The sequence below is a fragment of the Macrotis lagotis genome, chromosome 2 (assembly GCF_037893015.1).
Source record: "Macrotis lagotis isolate mMagLag1 chromosome 2, bilby.v1.9.chrom.fasta, whole genome shotgun sequence".
Lineage (NCBI taxonomy): Eukaryota > Metazoa > Chordata > Mammalia > Peramelemorphia > Peramelidae > Macrotis > Macrotis lagotis.
In genome coordinates this window covers 36,277,076-36,304,781 of record NC_133659.1, presented here as the reverse complement: position 1 = coordinate 36,304,781, position 27,706 = coordinate 36,277,076, and the positions used below count along the sequence as shown (strand labels likewise).

Genomic DNA, 27,706 nt, shown 5'->3' with positions numbered 1-27,706 from the left:
ATAGACAGTTTATAAAGCAGAATAAGGAACAGACCAGAAAAGGCAGCTCCACCCAAATTTCTAATTGGGACATTTATTGAAATGTAGTTGTGTTTTTTTTTGAAGACCAGAACCTTCTGCCTGCTTCTTTTGTAGGGGCCAGGCAGAAGTACCATCTTTAGGGATGCCCTATAGGGAAGAGGGCTCCAGGGATGCCTAGGGCTGGAAGGACGGCAACTTTATTGTGAGAGTACAAGTGTGGGCAGAATGAACACCTCCACACCTCCACACACACACACACACACACACACACACACACACACACAATAGGAATAGGGTAGAGGATGGAGTTCTGAATTCAAATCCTGATTTACCTATCTCACATCTATAATTGTTTGCATCTTGTCTACCCAGTTTGGAATTCAAGCTCCTTGAGGGCAGGGTCCTTCTTTAATTCTCCAGCTGCTTAACCCAATGTCTAACATACAGTAGGCACTAAATAAATGCTTGTTGACTGAATGTCTCTGATGTTTGACTCTGGGCAGCCCAAGTAACTTCTCTAGGACTCAGTTTACTCATCTGTAAGATGATTAGATAGCTTCCAAGAGTCAAATCTATGATCTTATAAGATACGAGATGGACAGGGTGAGTTAGAAGCATTCATGAGATTAAAGTCATATATATATATATATATATATATATATGTATGTATGTATGTATACTATATTTTTGTATATATTTCTGCACTGATGTTTTGTCCATGTTTTTTTTTTTACTATCTCTGTGTTGATTGTACTCTCTTCTATAGCATAGAAGTAACCCAAGGACAAAGAATGATTGAGTTTTGGCTTCATAACCCCAAAGTCCAACATAATAGATGTCGGTTGAGGATGGCTAGGTGGTCCTGGAGTCAGGAGTACCTGAGTTCAAATCAGCCTCAGACACTTAATAATTACCTAGCTTGTGTGACCTTGGACAAGCCACTTAACCGCATTTGCCTTGCAAAAAAAAAATAGATGTCAGGAGAGAGAGAGAGAGAGAGAGAGAGAGAGAGAGAGAGAGAGAGAGAGAGAGAGAGAGAAGGGGAAGAGAGGGAAAGGAAGAAAAGACAGGAAGAGGAAGGGAGAGAGGCCAGGGAGATCTGTTGAATTTGATGGAAATGGAAGCTCTTCGCTTCTTCTCCATCATCCCTGCACAGTCAGGCAAGATGGTGCCCTCCCTAAAGATGATGTCAAATCCCAAGGCTGTAAGTGGAGAAACCCATTAGAAATCAGTTCAAGCTGTGACTTTGGGAGAAAGGGGAGTGATGTCATCTGAGCATGTGTGAAATCAAACCCATGTAAGTGAAATGAACTCCTGCATGGGATCAACAACCCCAAAAGTGAAGTTTGGAAACAAAAGGCATCAGACAAAATCCCCTCTCCAAGGTCGGATTAACAAGGACCAAAAAGACATCTATAAAGATTACTCAAGCCATGGGGCTCTTGGGTGAAATTTGTGATTCGGCACAGATTTCGTTCTTTTGAAAGAGAGAGAGAGAGAGAGAGAGAGAGAGAGAGAGAGAGAGAGAGAGAGAGAGAGAGAGAGAGAGAAAGGGAAGCAAGGTCTGGTCTGTGTTTTCCTTGTAATTGGCACTTAACTGTGTTTCCTCACTCTCCAGAAAGCTTATATCATTCACAAATGACGAGAAAAAACCAACACTCTATAAATGGTGATTGCTTAGCTCATGTTCTGAGTTTTTACATTCTGCTATTTGTTGGGGGGCTGGGGGAAGAGGGGAGTATGGATTTATATAACATGCAACAGGCTAGAAAAGATTTTCTTTAAATCGACCACCAATCAGGTTTTGATTCCTCAAATTATTAAAAATATAGATCTCTTAAGACACTTGCTTCAAAAAAAAAAGTCCTCAACAAATGAACCTGATTCATTACATTAAAAGTTTTAAAAGCAGTGTGCATTTGTGTGTGCACACATGGGGAAAGGGAAGAGATGGGAGGAACAAGCAAAGACAAAAATATAATAATATAAAATATAATTATAATGTATATGATGTGACCCAATTTGAACCCAGGTCCTCCTGATTCCAGGGGTCATTACTGAAACTTCTTAAAGAGAGGAGCGATGTGTTTGGGCTTGTGTTTTAAGAATATCACTTTGGCAGTTGAATGAAGGATGGGGTGGTGAGGGGACACTGGAGATCAATTAGGTGGCTGTAGCAATAGGCAAGGAGGGCCTAATTGTGGACACCACTGATAGCTACTATCAAGATGATACTTCAAGGTTACAGAGTGCACATGTTGACTTCAACATGTAACAAAGTGATTCAGGGGTCTCATCTGCTTTCTATCAATAGGCAATAGCATTCAATACTCATTGGTTGAATCTGGGACTGAATGAACAAATGAATTGGTCCCCCCATCAATCATTAAAATAAACAAAAATCCAGGATTCCAGATAAAGAAGGACTGTGAAAGGGCATCTTGGTTTCCTTTTTTTTTTAGTTTCTCTGAAACTAGCCTTGGGGGGCCCAACAGCCAGTCATATGCCAGGACATGTGCCACATGGGCACCTTTCTGCTGGTCTTGGCTACTAACCAAAGGGCTGGAGTAAAATCATGACAGCACAAGGCCAGATGAAGGCAGGCGAATGGGGTTGTACTGTGATGTGTTTCAGAACCAGAAAAAGGGTAACAACCAGGATTCAGATATGGTTTTTCCTTCTGGCTTTTTATATATACATATATATATGTATATATATATATATATGTGTGTGTATGTATGTATTTTCTATCAACTAACCAGAAGGAATGAATATATATGCGTATATATAGATATTTTTTTTTCTAACAGCTAACCAGAAGGAAGACAGGTAAGGCTAGAAGATACAATGGAAAGATTGGCTTCAGAGGCTAGATAGACATCTTGGGTTCAAACCCTACTACCTATCATGAACTTTATGACCTAGGGCAAATCATTTCTTCTCTCTCCTTATGTGTAAAATAAAAGAGTTAGATTTGACCTCCAAGATGCTTTCCTATGGACTGGAGCTTTTCTAAGCTCACAAACTGTTCTTTACCCATTTTCTATTCTGGGATGACCCCTGAGATTCCTCTTCTTCTCTCCCCTCATTAAATCCTTGGAGAGATGAAATATAACAGAGCTTAACTTGGAAGAACAGCTAGAAGATATATTAACCTGATGTCAGTATTTAATGACCAAAAGAAAAAAACCCTCAAGTTTTTTTGAATAATTGATATATATATCTTTATTATGCACAGAGATAAAAAGAATATAACACCATGGTTATCAAAACTATACAACTTAGCAAGTTCACAAATCTGCCAACACACTGAACACAGAAAAGAATGCAAAATTACAAAATGGTGGGGGTGTTCAAACTGGCCACAGGGATTGAAGGGGTTTTGGGTGTTTTGTTCCCCTAGATAATAAAAGTCGGCAATGGATTAAGGCTCATTCAGAAGAAACTAAGGGCACAAAATTAAGAGAGAGAGAGAGAGAGAGAGAGAGAGAGAGAGAGAGAGAGAGAGAGAGAGGAGGGGAAGATTATAAAGGGATAAGAGAGAGATGTATTGTAAATGGAAACTGACCAACATTTTCTCAAAATATCTGTTTATTTTATGAACAACCCCCATGTAAAACAAACCAACACAAAGACATACACACACATACACTTTAAACATGTGCTGGTGAGCGCACCCACCCACACCCACATACGTCACCCAACAAAAAGTGCTCTTTTGGCACACCCAGCAGAATAAGTCTTCTTTCAAACCCTGAGGTAGATACATTACAGAAAGACTGGTACAACACACATCACAGAAAACAATCAAGACACAGAGATATTACAATCATGGTAAGAGACAAGCAGACAACCACTTTCCCAAGGATCAAAACAGAGAAACATCAGACTTCCTGTAATAATGGAGAGTGACATGTGTCTGAATCATATTGTTGAAGGAGCTGTGATCTATCACTCAGATAAGATTTGAACCCAACAGGCCAATCAACTGACCTCAGAATCTTAGTATTTGAACCAAGAACTTTCCTAGTTAAAAAAAAAACCCAACAAAAAACAAAAAAAGAAAGAAAAGTACAAGACATGGATAGAAATGTTCGGCTGATCTAGAACCCAGAAGAGTTTTATGAGAAACTTGCAGTAAATATTACAAAATGAGGACTTGTGCTTGTATTGGATCAGAAGGGTGATTTAAGAAGCCATTAGAAATGGTGCTATGAGAGCCATGTATATTCTTGGATGAAGGCTGTTGTCAGCTGCAGGGTAGGAGAGGGGTTGGGGGAAACTCCCACCTCTGCAAGTTATGTTTTGTAGAACTATCTCAGAAGTAATATTTGATAGCATTCATTACCTCAATAACCTGCTATGTTAGTGGTCCATTAGTTCATATTTCTTAAAAGTGAATAATTCCACAGATGGGTGGGATTGGACCAAAATGGATATATTCAAACAGATCTGAAATAGAAGTCTAAAAATTTCAAAAATATCTTTTCAATTTTCTTTCTTTAAAAACAAATAGTAACTTTGGTTTGTCATTCTGTAAATATAAATCTGTAAATTAGTTTAAAATTAGAGTAAATTCTTGATAAAAATCATTGGTAATGCAGCATATTTCTTTCAAAAATATACATTTAAATATCTTACAAAAGGTTTTAACCCTGTCTATCTAATAGTTCCCATGAGAACAGCTAATTTTTTTTAATGATAGAAAGGGTTAAAATAAAAGGTTGACCAAAAGAATTCACAGTAATTGAAATTAGACATTTCATACTGAGTAACTTAAATTTATCGAAAACATTTAAATATATCTTTATACACAAATTTTATGTAGTAAAATATAGTTATAAGTGACTTAAAGACACGTCTTCCTTGAAGACATCTTTTAAGATTTTTTTTATACATAGACTATACTAAAACAATACATTCAGCTGAAGGTTAGGCAAAGCGCATTATTCCCAAACGCAGGTAGCGTATTTTCTTTTTTAGATTCCCTACTCTGATGCCTCTATGTTTAATAATAAAGAAAAAAAATGTTTTAAAAGCTCCAGAAGCAGAAATTTCTCTTCTAACTCATACTTGGTCAAGTCTGGAAAATATGCTTTTTTTTTTTCACTATTCAACATCTTAGTAAATGGCCAAATTAATTGCTTCATTAGAAGCATTGGGCCAAATTGATCTGATGGTCTCTGAACAGACAAAATTAACTTTACCAGATTACCAAGACTTATCCAACTTTGGTGGGTACTTAGAATCTGGTGTCTAGAACCCAACTGGCAGAGAATCAGAGACACCATATATTACTTTCAAGTAAATGAGATTAACTGGTCAGATTGAGAGGATGGAAGGTAGTTTGTCTTGCTTAGGGAATTCTAAATAATTTCTTTGGGAATTCTGGAAAGTGGCTGAATAAAGTTGATGAAGTTAACATCATCAGCAGCAAATTATTTGGCATGAGAAATTTCCTCTGGAGGATTTTTTTTTCATCAAACACAGAGGTATCCATGTAGCACATTTCAGGTGCATTATATAATTTCATTTCATGAAATTTATCTCCAAGTTGTTTTAAGTTTGGGATGAACTTAGAGCAAGGGTGCAAAATAAGCACCCTTCTTCTATGTTTTGACATAATTCTTGTTAGAGTCAATTATAGCATTCAGGTAATTAACCAGTAGTTTAACAGAAACCACCATGATTTGCATCTTTAAAAAGTTCTGGCTTTGTTCTTTCTAAAAAATAATATATTTATATATACACATATATGTATATATGTATATATAATATATAAATCAGGTCTATAAAGTTTTGACCTATTTTGCAAGGGTAGAACTTGTTACCCAGAAAATACATACAAATAAGATTCAACTAGGAAGTCCTACAACATTTTCAAAGAGTACCACTAAACTCATTTCTTCTCAACCTAAAAAACACTCATGCCAGATTAGTTACCAGACCCATGCATCTCTGTACATTTATATGGGTTATCATGGGACAAGCTCTCCATGGGGTACAATGCCAAATTCTGCCCTAATCTGGATTATCCACCTCAGTGGCCCACAAAGGCAGAAGGATGGAATCTGCATGAGGAACTGCAGAACTTGGTCACGGTCTACTGAGAGAGAGTGGGGACATGTGCAAAGTCTGCCCTAAGATAATATCAGTGCTATCTGAGAGCATATGTATGTATAGGTCACCCAGAGTTGTTCTGACCCACAGCACATGTAAAGGAATGTTGCCTCGATATGGGTCCTGAGTTGGTTACTAAAGGCAGGAACCATCACATGAAGCTTCAGGACACGTCAGAACAACGTGGAGAAGATGTTTCCCCCAACTTGGAGGCAGCCCAATGGACAAGACTCCATGAACTACTTTAGCTCAGAACTTAAAAAGTCTTGGTTGATTCTCCTTGAAAGGAATCTTTGGTGATCTCAACCTTCCTTTATTACTTAATTCTTCCATATTTCTATCCTGTTACCAACTCCTTGAACCACAGTAAAAGTTGGAGATCTCAAGATGAGGATATTGTTTCTTTACAGACAAAGCAAGGTTATGTGTGTTTCACACTGAGAAGCTTACAATCCTCTTTCGAGGAGGTAATGGTCTGGAGGGATAAGGAGTTTTTGTTTTTTCACATGTATCCTGACATATCAAAGACCATGATGACTAAGATGGGGAAAGATAATGAGGACGAATAGATCTAGTGCTTTTTAACATTAAAGCCTCTTCTCTCTTTCCAAAGGGAACCAAATGGAACCTTTCAAGTTTGGGGGCCAAGCATGGATGAACGACAATCCCTTGAAACTGGTGCACTCCTTGGTAAGACTCTTCACGTTTCCATGGCCCACCATGTTACGTGGTGCTGTTGGAGCAGGATGTGCTTTGGGTGCTGCCGATGCTGTGGGCAGCACTACTGTTCTCAGAGGCAGGAGGGGAAGTAGGGACTTGCTGCCTTCCTGTCGTCTCCCCTGTTCATCAACAAGAAAAGAGAAAGAGATTATAAAGAAATCTTCAAAAAGAATACCTTTCCTCCTCTGCCATTTTGTTTGATTTGCTTTCCATTCATGGTCACAAGATAGATAGAAGAGGGGTCATGGAAGGAAAATGGTTTTCGAATTGGTTCATTTGAAATCCCATGTGAAAAAAAATCAGTTTTCTTGTATGTGGTCCAAAGACAAAAATGATAGGATGGAGTCCTGAAGATCTAGGTTCAAATCCTGCCTCAGACATGTATCAATGAAATGACTTTCAGCAAATTATGCGACCTCTAAGGGCCTCGAGAAAGTCCCTAGAATTGATCTAAAGTTAAGGAGACTCTTCAATTTGCATTGATACAGAGATTTCCCATACCAGGAGCTCCAACACTGACAAAATTACTGATCCATGGATCGATAGTGGAAACTGACTACAACATCTGGTTCTGATCCCATAAAGGACTATGGCTGAGGAAGTCTTCAAGAACCAACTTCATGTGTGTGAGCTTGGGCAAGTCACTGAACCCCACTGCCTTGCAAATTAACAAAACACACAAACAAACAAACAAGAACCAACTTCATGGAGAAGCTAGGTAACACAGTGGATAGAACTCGGGCCCTGGAGTCAGGAGGACTTTAGTTCACAATTACCAAGCTGTGTGACCTGGGCAAGTCATTTAATCCTATTGCCTTGCAAAAACCAGTAAGAAAAAAAAGAACAAATTTCATGGAGGTCAGAGAGGTCCATCCGTTTCTTGGGGGGGGGGGGTCAATCACCTGCCCATGGCAGGTCTCAAATACCACCTACATAGGGTCTGCAATCTGCCTAGATGTAGGGATCACCAGGAAAGCACTCTGATTCTTGGAGTTGGCCAAAAGTAAGGCAGGACCTACTCCCCAAGATCTGGCACCAGAAGGTCCAGTGGTCAGAACCAGTGACAGCTAATAACAGCTGCCCTTGGGAAAGAGAGACCTGGGTTTCTGAACCCTGAAAACGTAGAGGGGGTTGCCGATATCACATCTACTCTGCATGAGTCAATTGTCCCAGAACACCTCTGAGACAACTCCTTCCCTCTTCTAGTACAAATGATTCCTCAACAATAATGGTGATAACAAGTATCCAAATGATTTTTCAATAATCATAAGAATAAGCAATTACCAGTATCCAAATGATTCTGCAATAATGATGATAGCAACAACAATAAGCCTTTAAACAGCAGTTTAAAGTTGAAAAATCATTTTTCTAAATATTATCTCATTTGATCCTTGGAACAACCCTGGGAGGCAAGTGCTATTTTTTATACTCACTTTACAGTTGAGGAAACCGAGGCAGACAAAGGTTATGTGACTTGTTCAGGACTATGACAGTCATGTGGTCTCTAGTGCTGGATAAGACTCTTAAAAACTTTATGATGGGGTTTTGTAATATTGTGGGTGCCTTTTCAGGATGTACCCACAGATAGCAAAAGATAAAATTTTGCTTAATTCCTTTTGACATGTACTTCTTTCGATTTCACTGCAACTGGTTAATAGGCCCGGGCATCTCTCACCCTCAAATACCAACTCTATATTCTAAGGGCAGGGGTAGGGTTACTTCCTCACACCCGGTGCCTGTAGCTTCCCCAAAGGCCAATGTCAAAACTTTGTCTTTGTTTAGGGCAAGCACCCCAAGGGTTACTTCTAAATGATGACTGCACATCCACTCACACAGCGAGAATCGCATTTTTCATTCCACACCCCACTGCCTTTCCACTAAACTCGATTCTCCTGCCAAATCCACCAGGCATGACCAAGGGAGGAACCTCTCCGGTTCACACATGGTTTGCATTCAGCCAGAAGAAGGTACTTGCTCCAATTGGCCTCAGCCTTTAGGAAGCCATCTCTGGGGCCCAGGTCCCCAATAGCTGAATGATGGATTCCGAGACAGACCTGGCCTTCTCTTTGCAAAGTCGGGCCTTCGGAAACGCCTTCTCCTCTTTGCTAAGTCCCAGGAGGGTCAGAGCTGTTTACACACTCCTCCTCCTGGCTCCAAGGCAGAGAGAAGCTGCACCCCCCCCCCCCATCATTTAGGCCTGGAGAGAGTCGCAGCATGTTCAACCAGCCCCCTTGGAGGGCCCCTCCAAGCTCCTGCCAGAAATTCAGAGCGGCCCAATGCAGCCCTGGGGTCACCAGCCTACAGCCGCCCAGGCCCACTGCCTTTAGCCTGCAAGGAGCCTGCGTCCAGGCCAGCTCTGTTTACCCAGAATGGCTTTTCTATTGGGGGATGGGAGGAGGTGATGAACAGAAAGGGATAGAGGGAGAGAGAGAGAGAGAGAGAGAGAGAGAGAGAGAGAGAGAGAGAGAGAGAGAGGAGAGGGAGGGAGGAAGGAAGGAGGGACGGAAGGAAGGAGGGAGGGAGGGAAGGAAGACAGAAAATGATTAGTATATAATAAGAACTGGTGATACAAAGAAGAAAAATAAAGCAGTTCCTGCCCCCAAGAAGCTTGTACACAACCGGGGGAAATAACATATATTCCAATACATCAATTTAAAATATATTTTGAGACGTCATTTGTGACTCCATTGGAATAAAGAGCACTCACTGAGTGCTTTACCAAAGCAGATGGCCCCTGCTCTGGTGAAATTAATTCATCATTTTTACAAAACAGAAAATATATTCAAATTAAACACAAAGTAAATTGAGGAAGAGAGTTGGGGGGTTGGTGTGGGGGGCTCCCCTTGAGATCCACCTTGAAAGAAGTGAGGAAGTTGATGAGTTGAGGAAGGGGAGACCTTGTGGGGAAATGTTCTATTTCTAAAAAGAAATCAGACCTCTATATCAGGACATATCAGGACAGAGGAAGAGGCTTGGAGAACCTGCATTCTTAAATAGAATTTAAATGCTCTGAGGGCAGGGAATGTTTTCTGTATCTCAAATACCTAATACAGGACCCCTTCCATAAAGTAAGGCCTTAATAAATGTTGGTTGAATCAAGCAGAGCCTCCTTTAGGGTCAAAATTTAGCCACAGAAGGGTCCTCTAGTTACTTATAACTACATTTTGTATCTTTATCTTTGAAGAAGCTGAGATCCAGAAAAACTGACTTGACCCAAACACATAAGTTTTGAAATGAAAGCACTAGAAGCCAAATCCTTCTCACCAGTTTTACCCAGCCTTGGCTCACGGTCTTCTCCTTTTCTATTTCCCTGGCTACTATACCAAGGGACACTGTAATATGGTGGACAAATGCCAGTTTTAGAATCAGGTAAACTAAGGTTCAGATCTTGCCACTGACCAATACTGACTGTCTCACTGGGCTTGTCCCTTAACCTCTTGGTGTCCCCAAATAATTCTTCATAAATTATAGAATATGAAACTATGAAGTTCCATTTAAAAAAAATGACTAGAATCTTATTAATCTGTAAATTTTCTTTAGGTTGCAAGTTCTTGCTCTGGGGCCATTTTCATTGGCTGGGCCCTTGTCTGGAAGGCTCTCCTTTCTGGCTTCCCCAGCTTTCTTCAAATCTTCCTTTGATAAGAAGCTTTTCCCCATTCTCCTTAAGGTCAGTGATTTCCCTTTGAGACTATGTCCAATAGATCCTCTTGCATATATAGAGTTCTCTACAGGCTGTTCCCCATCCCCATTCCCTGGAGAATGGGAGCTCTTAAAGAGTAAGGAAGGTTTTCTATTCCCCATAGTTAGCATCTGGTATACAGTAAAGGCTCAATAATTGCTTGTTGACTAATTGACCGACTGACCTAGAGCACCATCGGCAAACACCATCTGGGCTCTCTTCCTCTCTATTTCCATCAGATTTTACTCCATCAATAGCTAGAGAACCTCCATTTGTATCCTTTTTTGTCTCGTTTTGATAGAGGATGTGGCTTAGAGAGAGTCTGTTCAAGCCCCACCCCTTGGAACCGCTTCCTCTGCCCGAGTTTAGCTGGAGCACGAGATGGCCAAGCCTCAGGATTGACAGTAAATAACATTTTCCCCTTGTGAAAGGGCCATGTGCTTGCTTATTCACACTTCGGAAAGGGGCCAGCTCAACTCCCTGCCCAGGAAGTCTGAGTATTTGCTTTCCAATCTCTATTTGCCAAGTACAATTTGTTGCTATGTCAGTTTATTTTAATCAGTTCCCATTAAAAAGTTCTTTCAACTTCCAAAATTTTAGAAACTCTTGACTGGTTCATACAAAACACTTTTGCTCTATTTACTTGCACTGTCCACTCTTAAGAAAAGGAAGAAGGGGATGGGAAATGTCCCTAACAGGACGAGGTTGCAGGTGTTTACTGTATTTTAGTTTCTGGAGTTGAGTTGTAGCTAATAGTTTATTTAGCAATCCAAAAAAACTATAAAACAACTTCTTTTTCTTAGTACCTGCTTGGAAATGTTTCCAGTTTCCCCTTTGACATATCCCTACATACTGGACTATTTTTCACATCAAAACCCTTAACGGAATTTCTGAATATGGCTAATTTGAAAAGCTTACTTTTTTCAAAGAAGCTACAAAAGAGTGTTCTTGGAGTAAAGGCCCCTTCCCTGCAATGTTAGCAGATATCCTCTAACTTCCAGGAGGGGACCTAGGAAAATCAGAGATCTCCCTGGCCTGCTTCTGTCTATGTAGACTCTTTATTGGGTTGAGTCCCTCCCACCCAAATTGGTTGCTTGACATGGAGTACCACAACTGTATAGAAAAAGGCAGCTTGTATCCATCCCATCTCTTGGAGGTAGAATTCAAGATAAGATGTGATTCCACCAGGTGGGAGGCAGAAGAAAAAAGGGTCCTTTCCTAGCTTGGGATTCCAGTGGACTGCTCCCGATATGGTGCATGGGAGAGCCAGACTTGTATCAGAGGCTCTTTTGCTCTTCCTTTCCTCTAATATCGACCATGTGAACATCGATGGTCCTGCGAAGCTTACCCTTTCAAGGGAAGTAGCCAAAGGACAGAGCCAGGGTCAATCTTATGAGCAGGCAGAACAGGCAATTGCCTTCTTGTGGCCTAAAGAATCTAAAATAAATTTAAACCTAAGAAACTAATCCTTCTTTGGGCCACAATTAGGCTATTTGTTTGAGAAGATCCTCCCCCTTCCCCTCACTGAAATTCCTTCCCTGACCAAAATTCTTTTATCAGTCATGACACTGGGACAGCTAGGTGGTAGAGTAGATAGAGAATAGGTCCTGAGTTCAAATCCAACCTCGGATACTTCACTAGCTGTGTGACCCTTGGCAAGTTACTCAACATTGATTGCCTCCACAAAGAAAAAAAAAATAGAATCATGATGTCTTTCTCTTAATATTTGTGATTAGATCAAAGGATAGCAGAAAGGGCCCTCCTTTGTGTCTAAAATATATTTCCTTCCTACTTCTAATGTTCAGCTCCCTTCAAATTTCAACATAGGTTCCACTTCTTCTCTAGGGTCTTTATCTCTCCATTCTTCCACCCCCCCCATTACTTTCTATGTACTATAACAGTTTTTCTTTTAATTTTCTTTCATTATTTTCTTTGTTACTTATTTTAATTTTATTTTGCTATTTTATTGTATTTTTATATATTATTATTTCAAATTTTAATTTTTATATATATATTGCTTTCCCCCAATAGAATATAAGCTTCCTGAGGGCAGGAGCTATTTTATTTTGGTCTTTGGATGCCTGGTGTACAGGAGACCCTTAATGCTTCTATTTTCACTGCATATATCATAAATCACATATATCACAGGATATATCATGAACTCTTTGAGGGGAGGTCCTGGTTTTGCCTGGTACACTTAATAAATGCTTGCTACATTGACATTTGTTGATTGATCATGGAATTTAGGTAACAGAAGGGACCTTAAAGACCCCTTAATCATTTTGCAAAGGGAAAAAATGAGGCTCAAAAGAGGAGTGATTTTCCCATAGTCACAAAGATCGTTCAACCTTAGAACATGACTTTAGAAGAGAACTTTGATTTGGGATTGGGAGAGGAAGTGAAGAGAAAGTGTAGTAAGGGGGGGGTACTTTGGGGAGAGCAGGCCTGCTTGGGGTTTGATCCATTAACTGAGAGTAGGGGATGCCTGGGAAGTAAAAGCCAGGAGCTAAAAAAGGGAAATGAGAAAGGCCAACTCTGCTCTCTTCATAATTTATTTGGACCGACCCTTGAGCTAGATTTCCTTTACTGTCCCCACCCTCAGATCTTCCCTCTGGGATAAAGGAGGAATTCAAGATCCATCCTCCAGACCTAAATCCCTCTTGCCCCAAGCCCCTTCCTGGCTAGGGGTCATCCCACCAGCAGACTTACCTTTCAGCTCTCACCAGCTCTGGGAGGAAACCAAGGGGGGAAAAGAAAAATCTTAGAAAGTTTTGGATAACTGTGAAGTTTCCCCAGAGTGTGTATGGGGGAGATTTTTTAAAAGAGATAAACAACATTTTGATCACTTATAATAAAGAAGTCTTCCCCTTGTACAGTCTAGGAAGGTTATTCCAAAGGGAAGTCTGACCAGCTGCTCCTCTACCTCCCCTAAAGGCAGAACAAGAGGAAATGGTTTTAAATTGCAGCTTCAGTGATTTAGGTGAGACATAAAAGAACTGAGTTAGTTACAAAGAGAATCTCTGGAATCTTTCCCTGGAGGAATTTAAGGTTAAGATTGACAGCCATCTGTCCAGAGGAAACTTGGTAGAAGGGAGAAGGATGAAAGAGATCTGTATCTCTTGTTCTAGGAGCCTGCCCATTCAGCAGAAGAAAATTCTTTACTAAATTAAAGTCTTCCACTTCACAGACCCTCCTGGTTATGGCTGTCTCATATTTCACCGCTCTTAAGAAGAGTCAAATTGAAATTTCAGGTTGAAAAATGAGCATTCATTTCCCCTAAAACATCAATCAATCAATCAATCAATCAATCAATAAGGTTTTATTAAGTCTTTATGTCTGCCACTGATAGATGATGCTACAATGGATATGGCTGGACTTGGAATTAGGCAGATTCATCTTTGTGAGTCCAAATCTAGCCTTAACCCTATTTGTCTCTAAATGGAGAAGGAAATGACAAACTCCTCCAGTATCTTTGCCAAGAAAACCCCAAATGAGGTCACAGAGAGTCAGACATGGCTAAATGACAACAACAAATATTATCAGCCATGTGAGAGATGCTGGGGATACAGAGCTCCAAGTCAAAGCAGGTCCTGTTATCAAGGAGCAATCTGGCTCTGGGGAAGAGCTTCTCCTCTCTCTCTCTCTCTCTCTCTCTCTCTCTCTCTCTCTCAAATTTTATTTATTTAAGGCAATAGGGTTAAGTGACTTCCCCAAGGTCACACAGCTAAGTGTCTGTGTCAGGTCAAATTTGAACTCAGGTCCTCCTGACTCCAGGGCCGGTGCTGTAGCCATTGTGCCACCTCGTTGCTCCCTAGGGAAGAGTTTTCTCAGTCTAAAAGATACAACCCCATATTCTTTTATTAGGTTAAAAACTCTGTTAGAGACACAGTGAATGGATGTTGGAGTGGGGGACAGGAAGGCACAAGTTTAAATTCTGCTAATATAACATCTCTGGTCCTCAGTTTCCCCTCCTGTAAAATGGATAGTTATATTTGCACTATCTTTAAGGTTACTAATATCTGTAAAGAGGCTTTGAAAACTACAAAGTAAAGTAATCACTTTGTTATCATTCCAGGTTATGGGAGGAATGATGACTTTTACAGAATTAGAAAGGGAGGTATTAGTTGCTCTTTGGGGCAGTTCCTGGGGAGGGGCCATTCCCATTTATATTCACACTTTGGGTCTTCTAAGATTGTTTTAAAGTTCTGAGATTCTTTTTTCTTTCTTTTAAAAAAAATTGTTTTGTTTTTCCCCAGTTATATATTAAAACTATGTTTAACATTTTTTTTTAAAGTTTAGAGCTCCAAAATAGAAATTCCTCCCCTGCCCCTTCTCTGAAATGGTAAGCAATCCCATGTAGACGATTCATGTGCAATCATGTAAAACATTTCCATATTCAACTCAGAGATTCTGATTCTTAGTCCTATGACAGTTTAGAAAATTTGAATAAATCTATTTTGATATAATCAGTCTCCTTCATAATCCCATTTCATTCATTTTAATTATTATTTACTTTATTCATTTCAAAATCTTATTCTGAGAAAGATTCATTAGACTGTCAAAGGAATCTATGATACAGAGAAAAATAATAAATCCCTGCTTTTTAACTGGTCACCTGAGACCTTTAATTGAGTCAGCTACAAAGTCTCCCCAGAGGCAGCCAAAGTGCTCAATGATGCAGGCACCCATCCCATGGGATGTCTCTGGAACTAAAGAATGTTTTGCTTTCCTGTTTCTGGATGGGTGAACAGCAGAGAGGAATGCCAAAGGGAGAGTGGACCTGGGGGACAGATCCAGACTAGGTCCTATCCCACCTACATCTAATGAAGGGTCCATCTAAAGACATATTCACCCTCCCTAGGCTCCTCAAGTTTGGTGAGGCTTCCCAACTGACTGCATTTTCTTGAGACTTCAAACTCTCTTAGAGATCAGAGGGTTTCTACAAGTCTTCTAGGTCTTGGACCACTGGGAAGAAAAACTGAGATAATAGGTCTCTCAAGATTAAGCCCTGACTTCAGTGATAAGACAGTTTGCCCAAACTGGACCAACCACATGGCACACGTCGGAGGAAGGAAGTCAACTCCTTTCCCAAATCCTGGAAAAGAGAGCCAATGTTGACTATCTTATAAAACAAAGTAAATTTTCTCCTTCCACTTTCCTGTCCTTCCACCTTATCTTTTTCCTGAGGAAACCATGAAGCACTACCTTATTTCCCTCCCAAGCCCCCAGAGGTGTGAGGGGACTATTTACTTTAGGGTTATATTTAACTTTAAAAAACGACTTCTTTCTTTCCTGTGACCTTATTGGTCAAACTTGCGGTCTCTCTGATCAAACTCATCTGTCACCGAAAGCTGCATTCAAGGACCATTCTTAAGGTTTCCTCTTCTCTAACTTCTGATATTCAGTATCTAGGCCTAAAACTAGTTTCTCTGTGTGGAATATAGATTCACAGTCTATTCAAAGAGAAAGGAGAATTAATGAATGAATCAATCATCAGCTTGCATTTTTATGACACACCTACTATTTGCCAGATACTGTGATAAAAAGGCAAAGAAAAGAAAAAAAGAAAAAAGAAAAAGAAACAATCCTGGCTCTCCAAATAAAATGAGGTGTTACATCTGGAAATGACTGTCTGTTAAAAAGAAAGTATCAATAACACATTTAAAATAATATTCAAAAATCAAATGAACAGAAAAATGACATTAAAAAATTTTTAAAAGGAAATTAATGATAATAGCTTTATTAATAGAGCACTTTTCATCTTGAAAACTCTTTACTTATATGTTATCTCATATGACCCTCGTAACAACCCTAAGAAGTAAAGACCATTATTATCCCCATTTTACAGAAGAGGAAACTGAAGTTGAGAAGATAAGTGACTTGTGTGGGGTCACACAGCTAGTAAAAATATCAGGTCTTCCTGATTCCAAATCTAGTAATCTATTTATCTATTCATTGTTCTAGTTAGCCAATTAATTCAAAGACATTAGCATCTAGTAAGTAAAGCCAATTTAAGTGATTCAAAACTAATCATTCTAGGTTTTTCCTATTATTTCCGCTACATGGTGGAACCCCCACCCCCTTTTTCCAGTAACTAATCCCACTTCAAGATGAAGACTAAATAATGTAGATTAAAATGAGAGTGTTTCAGCTCACCTTTAGGGCTGTGTTTTTCAAAATACAGGGAATAGAGAATGTCACCCCGTAGGCAAAAAACTGTTTTATGATAAAGTGGAAACTTGAGATTGTGCAGACTCTTGCCCTGGTTACAATACACTTAAAAATTTAAATATAAGGTTTGGTTTAGTTGTCCTGAGCTGTTTATGAAATGGAAAGCCATGCTCTAAATAGGATCATTTTGATATATGACGGCAGACTCTGGTATCTATACCATCTAAGGTATATGAACTCCCTGCCTTCCCTCCCCTATGAGTTGGTATAATGAATGATATTTTAACCAATTTTTTCTGGGGAGGGGCTGTTTTGTTTTAAAATAGGTCCCTGCCATTCACTTAAACAGGATTACTATTATTTTGGGAGGAGAGAAGGGCAATTTTGCCCTGAGAATGCATAAGAACACAGCATCCTCATTGGAGCGCTAGACAGACTATAGGCAAATCCCTCATTGGGCAGAAGAGGACTCAAATCAAACTCATGACAAAGATACAGAGCAGTTGGAGTTAGATGCAGGGGGAACCTCTAGTTCATGGGTCATATGGTCTGGTATTGCCAAGGCAAGAGTAGGGACTCAAAATTCAATAAATCTATTCGGTTTTGGGAACAATTTAGAAAGGACATGGAAGAGTTGCAATGTCTGGAGGAAGACAATCAAAATGGCCAAGAGCCTTGGGTCCATACTCATGTATGGGCCATAATCTGTTGAAGAAGCTAAAGGTGTTGAGCCCAGAGAAGGCAAAACTCAAGGGAAAGTTGATAGATGTCTTCAAGTATCAGAAGAGTTATCCCGTGCTAAAGGGATAAGTCTCCCAGGATAGAATCAAAAGACACTTAGGTGATGAAGTAGAGAGAGTCATTAGTTTCCTCATTTGTAAAATGGGGATAATTATAACAGGTAGATAGGTGGTGCCATAGTGCCTTGCATCATGAAGACCTGCTCATCTTCATGAGTTCAAATCCAGTGTCAGACACTTACTAGCTATGTGACCCTGAGTAATTCACTTAACCCTTCCTCATCTGTAAAATTAAAATATTATAGCACCAGCCTCCTAGAATTGGGAAGTGAATGGGAAATAATATTTGCAAAGCGTTTTGCAAACCCACAAACTGGTTTTATAACTGACAGCTGTTCATTCAGTTTCTCCAAAGGCAAAGGTGACCAACCTCTGAAGACTCATGATGATTTTCAGTTTAGGTGCTTCTGAGGCATTGCCTCTGGAACTAAAGAACTTTTGGTTCAAGTCTTCCTTCCTTCCTTCCTTCCTTCCTTCCTTCCTTCCTTCCTTCCTTCCTTCCTTCCTTCTTTCCTTCCTTCCTTCCTTCCCTTAAACTCCTTGTTTCTAAGTTTCTCAGAATTTTAGCATCAGGAATCGCCTCACTGGCCATACTTCCATCATAGTTGGATACAAATATTCCTAGTCATCTCTCTAAGGCCCTGGGACGAGGATTCATTGTTTAGATTTCAAGGCACAAGGCTTGCAAACTTCATAAATGTTAGACAGCAAGCTGTCTTGGCTTTTCAATAAAGACTGGTCTCTTCATGAAATACTGCCCGAGTCTGATTGCATGGTAGACACCCTGGTGAACTTTCCATGACATAAGATAAGGCTCAACTCTACTTCTTCTGTAATCTGGAGAATTCTGCCTGGGGTGGAATGAGAATTCTTTGAATGTTTAGAATGAAAATTCTGGTACAAACCTGGCTCTGCAGTAAAATGTTAAAACCATATGCAAAAAATAGTAATGGTTCTTGTTCAACATCTTTAGTGACCAAAGTCTTATAACCTGGAAATTATTATGTGATGGTGCCTTGTCATGTTCTGGAAAGATAATTATAAACAAAGGAGATTGTATATTTATTGGGAATGGAAAGTCGGGCAACTTGGAGGCAGACCTAGAGTCAGGAAGACTTATCTCTGTGAATTCAAATATCACTTCAGACACACAGTACCTGACCAAGTTACTTAAGCCTGGGTGCCTCTGTTTCCTCATCTGTAAAATGAACTGGAGAAGGAAATGGCAACCAGTTCAGTATTTCTGCAAAGAAAACCCCAAATGGGATCACAAAGAACTTCCTTTAACTGAAAAAAATTGAAACAATTAGAATTCATCTTATGGATTATCCAAGTCTTCATGTTGAAGGTGGACCAGGGTTCTGTGAAACAACATGCACCACCCTCCTTTCCCCACCAGAAGCATGGCAGCCACACTTACCTGTATGGGAGTAGATGTACCACAAGGCGCCCATTAGGAGTGCTCCAATCACAAAAGCTGCAAAGGCAATGCCCATGACGGTCAGTGTGTCCAGGCCAGATAAAATAGCTAGGAAGAAGGGAAGCAAATTGACAGAACTGTCAACCTAAATGGGATTCACACATTGGAAGGGCTAGATTCAACACTTAGGCTCTGTGCTCAAAATTTAACAATTGTTTTCACGGTCATGCCTATATTTACAGACACAAAGTAATCATAATTTCTGGCATTTATATAGCACTTGAATGCCTGACAATCTGGTTTCAATTTTTTTTCTCAATAACATATAAACAAAATTCTTAACATTTGTTTTTCTTTTAATTTTGAGTTTTAAATTAAAATTTGAGTTTCCTTTCCTCCCCTCCCTTGAGAAGGCATTTCATTTGATATAGATTATACATGTGCAGTCATGCAAAATATTTCCATACTAGCCATGTCACAAAAGAAAACACAGACCCCAAATCCAAGAATAATAGAGTTAAAAAAAAAAGCCTGCTTCAACTGACATTCAGACTCAAAGTACTTTTGGTGCCATCTCACTTGATCTGCACAATTAACCTGTGCATAGATGCTATTATCATCATTTTATAGGTGAAGAAATTGAGGCAGAGAGAACCTCAGGGTGATGTCACATAGCTAGAAAGAGGCTGATGTGGGATTTGAACTCATGTTTTCCTGATCCCAATTCCAGCACTCTTAACAACTAGACCTTGATGCCTCTCCTATGTTATGGGATTTGCCCAGGGCTACCCAGTTAGGAACTATCAGAAGTGGGATAGGAACTCATCTTCCTGATTTCAAGTCCAACCCCTCTATTGGTTAAGTCAAGTTACCTCTACAATCAATGACATAAACCTTTAAAATAAAGCAAGTAAGGGAGGAAAAAGAGAGAATATTTTGAGATATTTTATAAGCTTTTAAAAAGTAGAATGAGTAGCAGAAAAAAAAAAAGAAAATGGAAGGGAAAGGAAAGAAAACTCCTCCATGGATGGTCTCATTTCTCACTCTTTCTATAGTCAACTCCCCATCTGAATGATTCCATTGGGCAACCAAGACACTTTTTTCCAAGCTCAGCCTCCCTAATGGAATGGGGACAGAAAGGCTTTTCAAAGAAGGAGTGATGTCAGCTTTACAGTCAGCAAAACTCATAAATAGAAGTGATTGTTCCTCACTCTTGGCAACAGGTTTTATATCCGAGATGAATTCCAGACCACAAAAATAGAATATTTCCTTTCTGTTAAGGAAACTACCTTCTTTGGGTTTTCAACTAAAAAATTAAAATCTGTTTTATAAAGTAGAGGCCTTTAATAGACAGTGCAATTTTTAAGGTCCCTGGATCCTGAATGTTATAAATGACAGGCCTGGGTCTTCCCCCATCCTTTCCTTTCCACTCCAGCTTTCATTTCTAAGTCATGAGCATTTTCAAATGCTCTCTACTATATAAATTCTGATCTGGATCTTTCTACTTTCCCACCAACTAGAGTCAATAAAAAATATTCTGCTTGACTGCAGGTAATTTCTAAGGTTCTCTGGGGCAAAGGGACTCAGGGGAGTGTGGTCAGTTGAAAAAAGAACTAGACTGGTAATACAGATCTGCCTTCATTCATTCACTGACCACTAGACTTAGATAAGTTGACTATCTCTAGGTCAGGGCAAAACATTGCACTTAATTATTAATAATATAATTATATATATATATATATATATTATTAATTGTTGATTAGTTAATTGACAAAGAAACTGGGGAAAAGTGAGAGAGAGAATGCTGTCTGTGAGAAAAAATGCTGTCCCTGGGTAGGGCAATGGAAGCATCCACTCAACATGCAAATCTGAAGGCTCCAATCACAATTCCCTGGTATCCTGCTAACCATGCCTCCATCACTTTTCTAACTCTATACATCCTTCTCCACTTGTAGATGAGTAATAAACTGGGAAAATGGAAGCTTCTAAGTTCATTCTTTGAGATTTCTCTATGGAGAATTTATTTTTATTTATTTGTTTGTTTTTTTGCAAGGCAGTGGGGTTAAGTGGCTTGCCCAAGGTTACACAGCTAGGTAATTATTAAGTGTCTGAGGCAGAATTTGAACTCAGGTCTTCCTGACTCCAGGGCCAGTGCTCTAATCCACTGCACCACCTAGCTGCCCCTCTATGGAGGATTTATGGAAAGATATGGACAAGGAGCTACACAAGATGAGAAGAGTGGATGGAGTCTGAGCTGGACTTAGGGTTTAAGAGTCTACAGAGAAGCCCTCACAATCTTGACTTTCCTAGGTAGCCAGGCAGTTCAATACTGGACCTAAAGTAAGGAAGATGTGTTTAAATAAGGTCTCAGATACCCTGGGCAAGTCACTTCACCTCTGTCTCAGTTTCCTTATCTACAAAATGAGAGTGATAATAGTCCCTATCTCCCAAGATTGTTGTGAGGATCAAACTGGATAATATTTGAAAAGTACAAATCTCAAAGCATGAAAATAAATGTTAGTTCTTATTTTCAACTACAATAGGAGGGTCCCAAATTTATTTCAACTGAAAACAACTCTTTTTTGATAGTCACAGCAAAAATATTATCATGAACTCTTTCAGACCACAAGGGTACCATTGAAAGGTCTAAGAAGAGAGTTTAGACCAAAAAAAGTCCTTAGTACTTTGGAAGAATGAATGAACCTCTCCCCCAAGTGAAAGCATCTGTTTCCTTCCCATTTGTCGTGTATCAACAGTGGTGTGGGTAGGTAGAAAGAATGACTGAAGCCAAGGGGGAAACATGGAAGGGAAGCAGAAAGGCAAAGGAGAAAGAGAAAAAATGGAGAAGCAAGAGAAGGAGGAAAAGGGAGGAAAGGAATGATAGCAGAAATCCCTTATCAAAGCCTCAACCTCTGGCAAACCTATATTACCCAGCATCCTCTAAGAAAAGCCCAAGGGGTTTCATTTCAAAAACAGGATTTATGAAAACTTACGTGATGATTTCCCGACTGGATTGGCTCTGGTTGGATCTATGTAAGATCTGGTTGGATCTGTGTAAGAAAAAGAAGCATTAATCACAGGGTGTCCCCTTATCAAAATCCAAAGCTATCAACAACATTTCAGCAAGAGGCCGATAATACAAGATTTTTGCAAAAAACAGCCATTTCAGCTTGCACCATCAGAATTCTCTAATATTCACTCTTTGTGAAATCTCATGTAATGGTCTCATCAGAGCTGAAATTCACCATAGTCTGGAGGTTTTGTTGTCATTGTTTTGATCTGGAGTTATGTGTTTGCTGGTGAGGGGAACTCCCAGTGGGAGAATTTCCTTTGTGGATGCTGATCAAAAAATACCTATTTCTAACTGAGGAGTTTGAGAAAGTTGCCTGGAGGGTTGAGATGTTAAATGACCTGTTCACAGTCTCAGGATACTAATAGAATCACAGATCCAGAGCTAAAAGAGTTCCCAGAGGCCATCCAATCCAACCCTTTATTTTACATATGAGAAAACAGAGGTGCAAGGAATGTCTCACACAAAACAAAGTCATAGAACTAGGAGACAGGCAAAATAATTTGCCAAACTCCAAAACATTCCATCAGGAAGTCTCTCATTGCCTAGGTGATTAAGCTATGAATAAGACAGTATAGGTTTACTCTATATAAAGAAAACCAGAAATTAAGGGAAAAAAAAGAAAACCAGATACACAAAAGTTCATATTTTCTCCAAACACATCAATCAAGGTGTGTTGGCACCCTTTACCAATGTATCCACTGGAGGATTCTTGTTCCATAGCAAAGTCCTTTAGTGCTTTTACTAATGATTTCCATTTGTAAAACTTTGATTAGAGGATGAAACTGGTTCAAACTGACCCTCAAAGAACAGTACTGTGTGCACAAAGGTGGATTTAGATTTGGCCTCAGGAAAAACTTGGTAATCGTTGCTTTCCAGAAGCTGGCCCCTCCCCTGACCAGGAATGGCCCAATGCTCACTTTCCAAGTGTGCAAAGATAGGCAGAAGTTGGATGAGGCAATCTGCGGGTCTCTCCCTGTCTGTCATGATATGAATCCAGTTACCAAATCTTGTGTATTTTTGTAATTGTGTAATTATGATTTAGGCAGAGGTTGGATGAGGCATCTGTGGGTCTCTCCCTGTCTGTCATGATACGATTCCAGTTTCCAAATCTTATACTCAGCTTTGTAGGAATAGTGATTTTGTAATCAAACTAGTAGCCTTTAAATCAATTTGAGTTGAGCTCTCCACAGCCTAAGTCAATCACTTCTCTGGGGGTCTCTGTGAGTGAGGTCTTTCAACAAACAACTCGAGGACAAAGCCCTGTGATGAAACATACTATTCACCTCAAGAGAGTAAGCCAATGGACTCAAGAGTGCAGGAAGAAGCATATTTTCATCTCTTTTTTCCCCTTTCATTCTATTTTTGTATATATAATGAGATTTGTTTTGAATGACTATACATATTTCTAAGGCACACTGTTTTTCTTGTCTTTTGAATGGATAGGAGAGGGGAAGGGGAAGGGAGAAAATTCAGAACCAAAAAAAAATAATAAAATGGAGATATGAAAAATGGAAGAACTGAGCTCTCTGACCTCTAAAATTTCTTTTAGTTTGAAATAATTTATCTTGTGAATGAATGACCTTGCTCCTATCATTCAAACAATCTTATGATGTGTATATTTTTCCCCTTTTCCTCTTCACCCTCATATTTGGGAGAGTTTTGTGCTTTCTGTCACTAAGAAGTAAGTGATACAATGGAAAGAGTGCTGTCTCTAGAGAGTCAGAAGATAAGGATCAAATCCTCTGTCTGATGTTATCTACCTAGCAAGGGCAAGGCCCTTAACTTCTTGGGGCCTTAGTTTACCCATCTGTAAAATAAAAGCATTGAATTAACTGGTCTCTGAGGTGTCTTCCAGCTATAGATCTATAATTTTATGAACTCCAAAAAAATATAAATGTGAAACAGGAGAGTGATTTAAAAAAAAAAGTTGAAAAATATATAAATTCCTTTAGGGAAATAGTCTTTTTAAATACAGTTCTACCCATCTGAGAAAGTTTACCTCCAGTTAATCCAGTCAACTGGTGTGAGAATCCAAAGGCTGACCTCTTCCTTCCTGTCTTCCTCCATCCCATCCAGGAGCCTCTTAATTAGGAAACCTCATTAAATTGCTTTTACTGTAGATTAAAATCTTCCCATTTGACCATGTTCATATAGAACAAAAAACAAGCAACTGCAACTTCAGGATAATTGTCCTAAACCTCAATGATTTTAAGGCATTGTGGAAGAGAGATTATAAAGGAAAATCAAATCACCCAACTTGAAAGCAAGAATGGATTACTGGAAGTAACATGGTTGCATTATTAATGCTTGGTTGTCAATACTAGGAAAAAAAACATGCTGCTGACCCATGACCAGCAGGAATACAAACTCCAAAATAGGTAATGGGAACAGATGGATTATGAGGAAGCAGACGCCATTGTTAAACCTTGTGTGATCACCAGCTGTTGCCCCATTTCTGGGACATTTGGTTATACACTGCTTCTTATTTCTACTTGCTCTAATTGGAAACTTGAATTATAAATTGGCTAATTCATTTAAGAGGGAAGCCTAGTGATAGACAAAGGGTGAACCTTCAAGTTAGGAAACTGGAGTTCCGAGACCCACCTCTGACCCATAGGGATGGGCTTGGTGACCCCAAGCATTCAAAGCCTCGGGGCCAGGCAATTCTCCAAGATTTTAAGCTGGTAGAGTGAGTTTTTTCCTCAAGCACCCCTTTAACAATGAAATTACAGCAAAAGCCATTCATGGAGGAAAGCTTTATGAGGATTACAAACATTGCTTCAAGTGGCTGGAAATTAGCTCATAAAAACTTTTACCTTATAAAGGAACTGAGAAATGTCAAATCTGTACATTTTATAACTGACTTTTTGGGTCTGTTGCATCACTAGCTGAAATTCACTTAAAGCTCATTTCATTAACATTGAGGTAATCTGGCGAATTGTGCCTAGAATCAGGAGGATCTGGATTCAGATGTAATCAACGGCAATAGTGGGCGACCCTGGGCAAGCCACCCCAGGGTGGGTGGCTTCATTGGTGGAGGAGGAAGCCAGACACTGACAATAAGCCACAGATTTGATTAAACAGAAACATGGAGAGGCAGAGTGGAGAAGGGGCCTGAAAGATTGACCCCTTGAGGCAATGCTTTGTTTCCAAATAAGAAGGAAAGGGTGTGAAGACTGAAGTGACTTTTGTAGGATCCCACGACTACCTGATGGATCAGGAGACAGGACCTCTGCCCCAGGCTAGGGCTCCTGCCACCACGTTCCATGCCTAATTGTTCTAGAGGATGAGCTAACCTGCTAAAACAACCCAGAAACAGATGGGGACATCTCAGGCTTTCCATGAAGTTAATTATGAAATTAGGACCAACTAAATTTCCATTCTAGTTTCACTGAACTGGGCTGTTTCCAACAGACACATGGGCGTGTGTTTGTGTGTGTGTGTGTGTGTGTGTGTGTGTGTGTGTGTGTGTGTGTAGAGAAAGGAGAGAAAGTAGAAGGGAGAAAGGAGAATGAAAGAGAGAGAGAGAGACAGAGAGAGAGAGAGAGAGACAGAGACAGAGACAGACAGACAGAGAGAGAGAGAGAGAGAGAGAGAGCACATTTTGCCTAAAGATGAGAACTATGCTTTATTTAAAAGATTTATTCCTGAAAAAAAAATTCTATGTTAAATGCTTCAATTTAAATGCAGTAAGGGCACATTAAACAACAGGGAAATAAATATTTTTGTATCAGCATCCAGTGCCCAGTTTTGGTCTTTAGATGCCCCTGTTCTCTTTAAAGAGATGGGAGGGACCCTGGCTGTGGAAAGCAGAGCAAGAGTGGTCCAGTGAAAAGAGTCTAAGATTGGAGCCAGAGGACCTGGTTTTCAAACCAAGCTCTGCCATTCATTTACTACCTGTCTGGCTGTAAACAAGTCACTTTCCTGCTCTGGGGCCTGGCTTCCTCCTCTGTCAAAAGAAAGAATTAGATGAACACTAACATCCCCCCCACCCCCACCCCAGCTCTAAATCTCTGATTCTGTGAATTGGTTTCACTTAACTTTTTATTAACAGGGAAGTTTAATGTTGCAATTTAAAAGTGGACATCTGGAAATGACTTGTGTCTAAAAAAAGAATCAATAAAACTTTTAAAAACACATTTTTCTATTTATGGGCAGCTAGGTGGCTCAGGAGATAAAGCACCAGAACTCAAGCCAGGAAGACCTGAGTTCAAATCCTCCCACATGTATTTATGAGCTGTGAACCTGGACAAATTTCCTAGCTTCCATCTGACTGAGTCTCTCCCATCTGGAAAATGGAGCTAATCATACCTACCACCTATCTCTCCCAAGGTTTTTGTGAAATCAAATAACATGATACTTGTGAAGCATTTTGAGAAACTTAAAGAACTCTATCAACATTATTTATAATTATTTTTTGAGAGGGTGCAGACCTAAGGTGTCATCAGTGTCAGGAAAATCTGTACAGATGCAGATTATGACTCCTTGGGAACACTGAAAGAGACAGCTAACAGTGGCAGCTGATGTATGGCCCATAATGGTCTATGGTGGGCAATGTGAGTATGGGTTAGAGGAAGGACTGGAATCTAGGCCTGCTGAAAGCCTCAAGACTGGTGTCTTCCATTTATTATTAGGTACTCTATTACAACAAAAAAATAATGAAAGGAAGAAAGGAAGAAAGGAAGGGAAGGAGAGAGGTAAGGAAAGAAGAAGGAAGGAAAGAAGGAAGGAAGGAAGGAAGGAAGGAAGGAAAGAAGGAAGGAAAGAAGGAAGGAAGGAGAGAGGAAGGGAAGGAAAATAAAAGATCCTCATTTATTTCTTGAAGATAAGCTGCCTTTGATATACAGTACAAGGTTGGGTGCTCTCTGCATCGTGGCCTACCTGTGTCTTCATCTCCATAGATGACCACCAGGGGTTTGGTGAACGTTTTTTTATTCTGCATCATGGCCCAGATCATGTTTGCATCCAAAGAGGTACAGGCTTCATCAGGAGGGATGCACTGCGGAAAACAAGGATAGAGGGGTCAAAGGCAGGGATTCTCAAAGACATAGACCTCCCCTGCCTCTGCCAGCACAGCTGTGTGGCTACTTCATTATCAGAGTGCCTCAAAGTTGTTTACTGAAGAGAGACAGGAGATGGAAGCATTTATCAGACCAAACTCCCAACAAACTGTAAAATCTACTGGCGGAGGAAATGTATTCTCAGCTGCATTTCAAAAGGCAAACTCCACAGGACAGCTTGTGTTGTCCTCTAATGACTGGAGGTTTCAGTGTCACTGCTGGGATGAGAGAAAGGTTCTAGAGATAAACCAGAGAGCTGGAGCTTTCTATGGAGCAGACTGGTGAGACATGAAGGCTTTGTTTACATGGGATGCAGAAATGTATACATGAGCTTGTGGCTATCTACTGAGTCAAAAAGATTAGTAATTTAGTTCCTTTCCTTTTGTTGGAGGTGGCTTTGGGAAAATACTGAATATCTATTTTGTCAGACTCAGAATTAGTTCATTTGAGGGAGATTCTCTTTCTTTTTTCTATTCTTTTTAACAAGGAATGGTTCAAAATCCAGTTCAGATATTTATTTGCTGAGTGGCTTTGGGAAAATCAGGTAACCCCTTTGTGCCTCAATTTCTTCATCTGTAAGAATGGATCTGATGAACTCTAAGGTCCCTTTTAGTTCTAAGCTGTTGGTCTTACGACCCTACA

General features: G+C 39.8%; 1 protein-coding gene across 1 annotated transcript in view; it reads right to left on the bottom strand.

The window, feature by feature from the left end:
* Positions 1-3,490: 3,490 nt before the first annotated feature.
* The window catches only part of TGFBR3 (transforming growth factor beta receptor 3), a 225,887-nt gene continuing 201,671 nt past the window's right edge, over positions 3,491-27,706 (bottom strand). Inside the window, exons 14-17 of the mRNA XM_074221691.1 lie at positions 26,886-27,003; positions 21,925-21,981; positions 18,932-19,039; positions 3,491-6,980 (exon numbers count right to left, since the gene is read on the bottom strand). Coding sequence (XP_074077792.1) covers positions 6,865-6,980; positions 18,932-19,039; positions 21,925-21,981; positions 26,886-27,003 — 399 coding nt within the window. The 3' untranslated portion in view covers positions 3,491-6,864. The remainder of the gene's footprint in view (positions 6,981-18,931; positions 19,040-21,924; positions 21,982-26,885; positions 27,004-27,706) is intronic.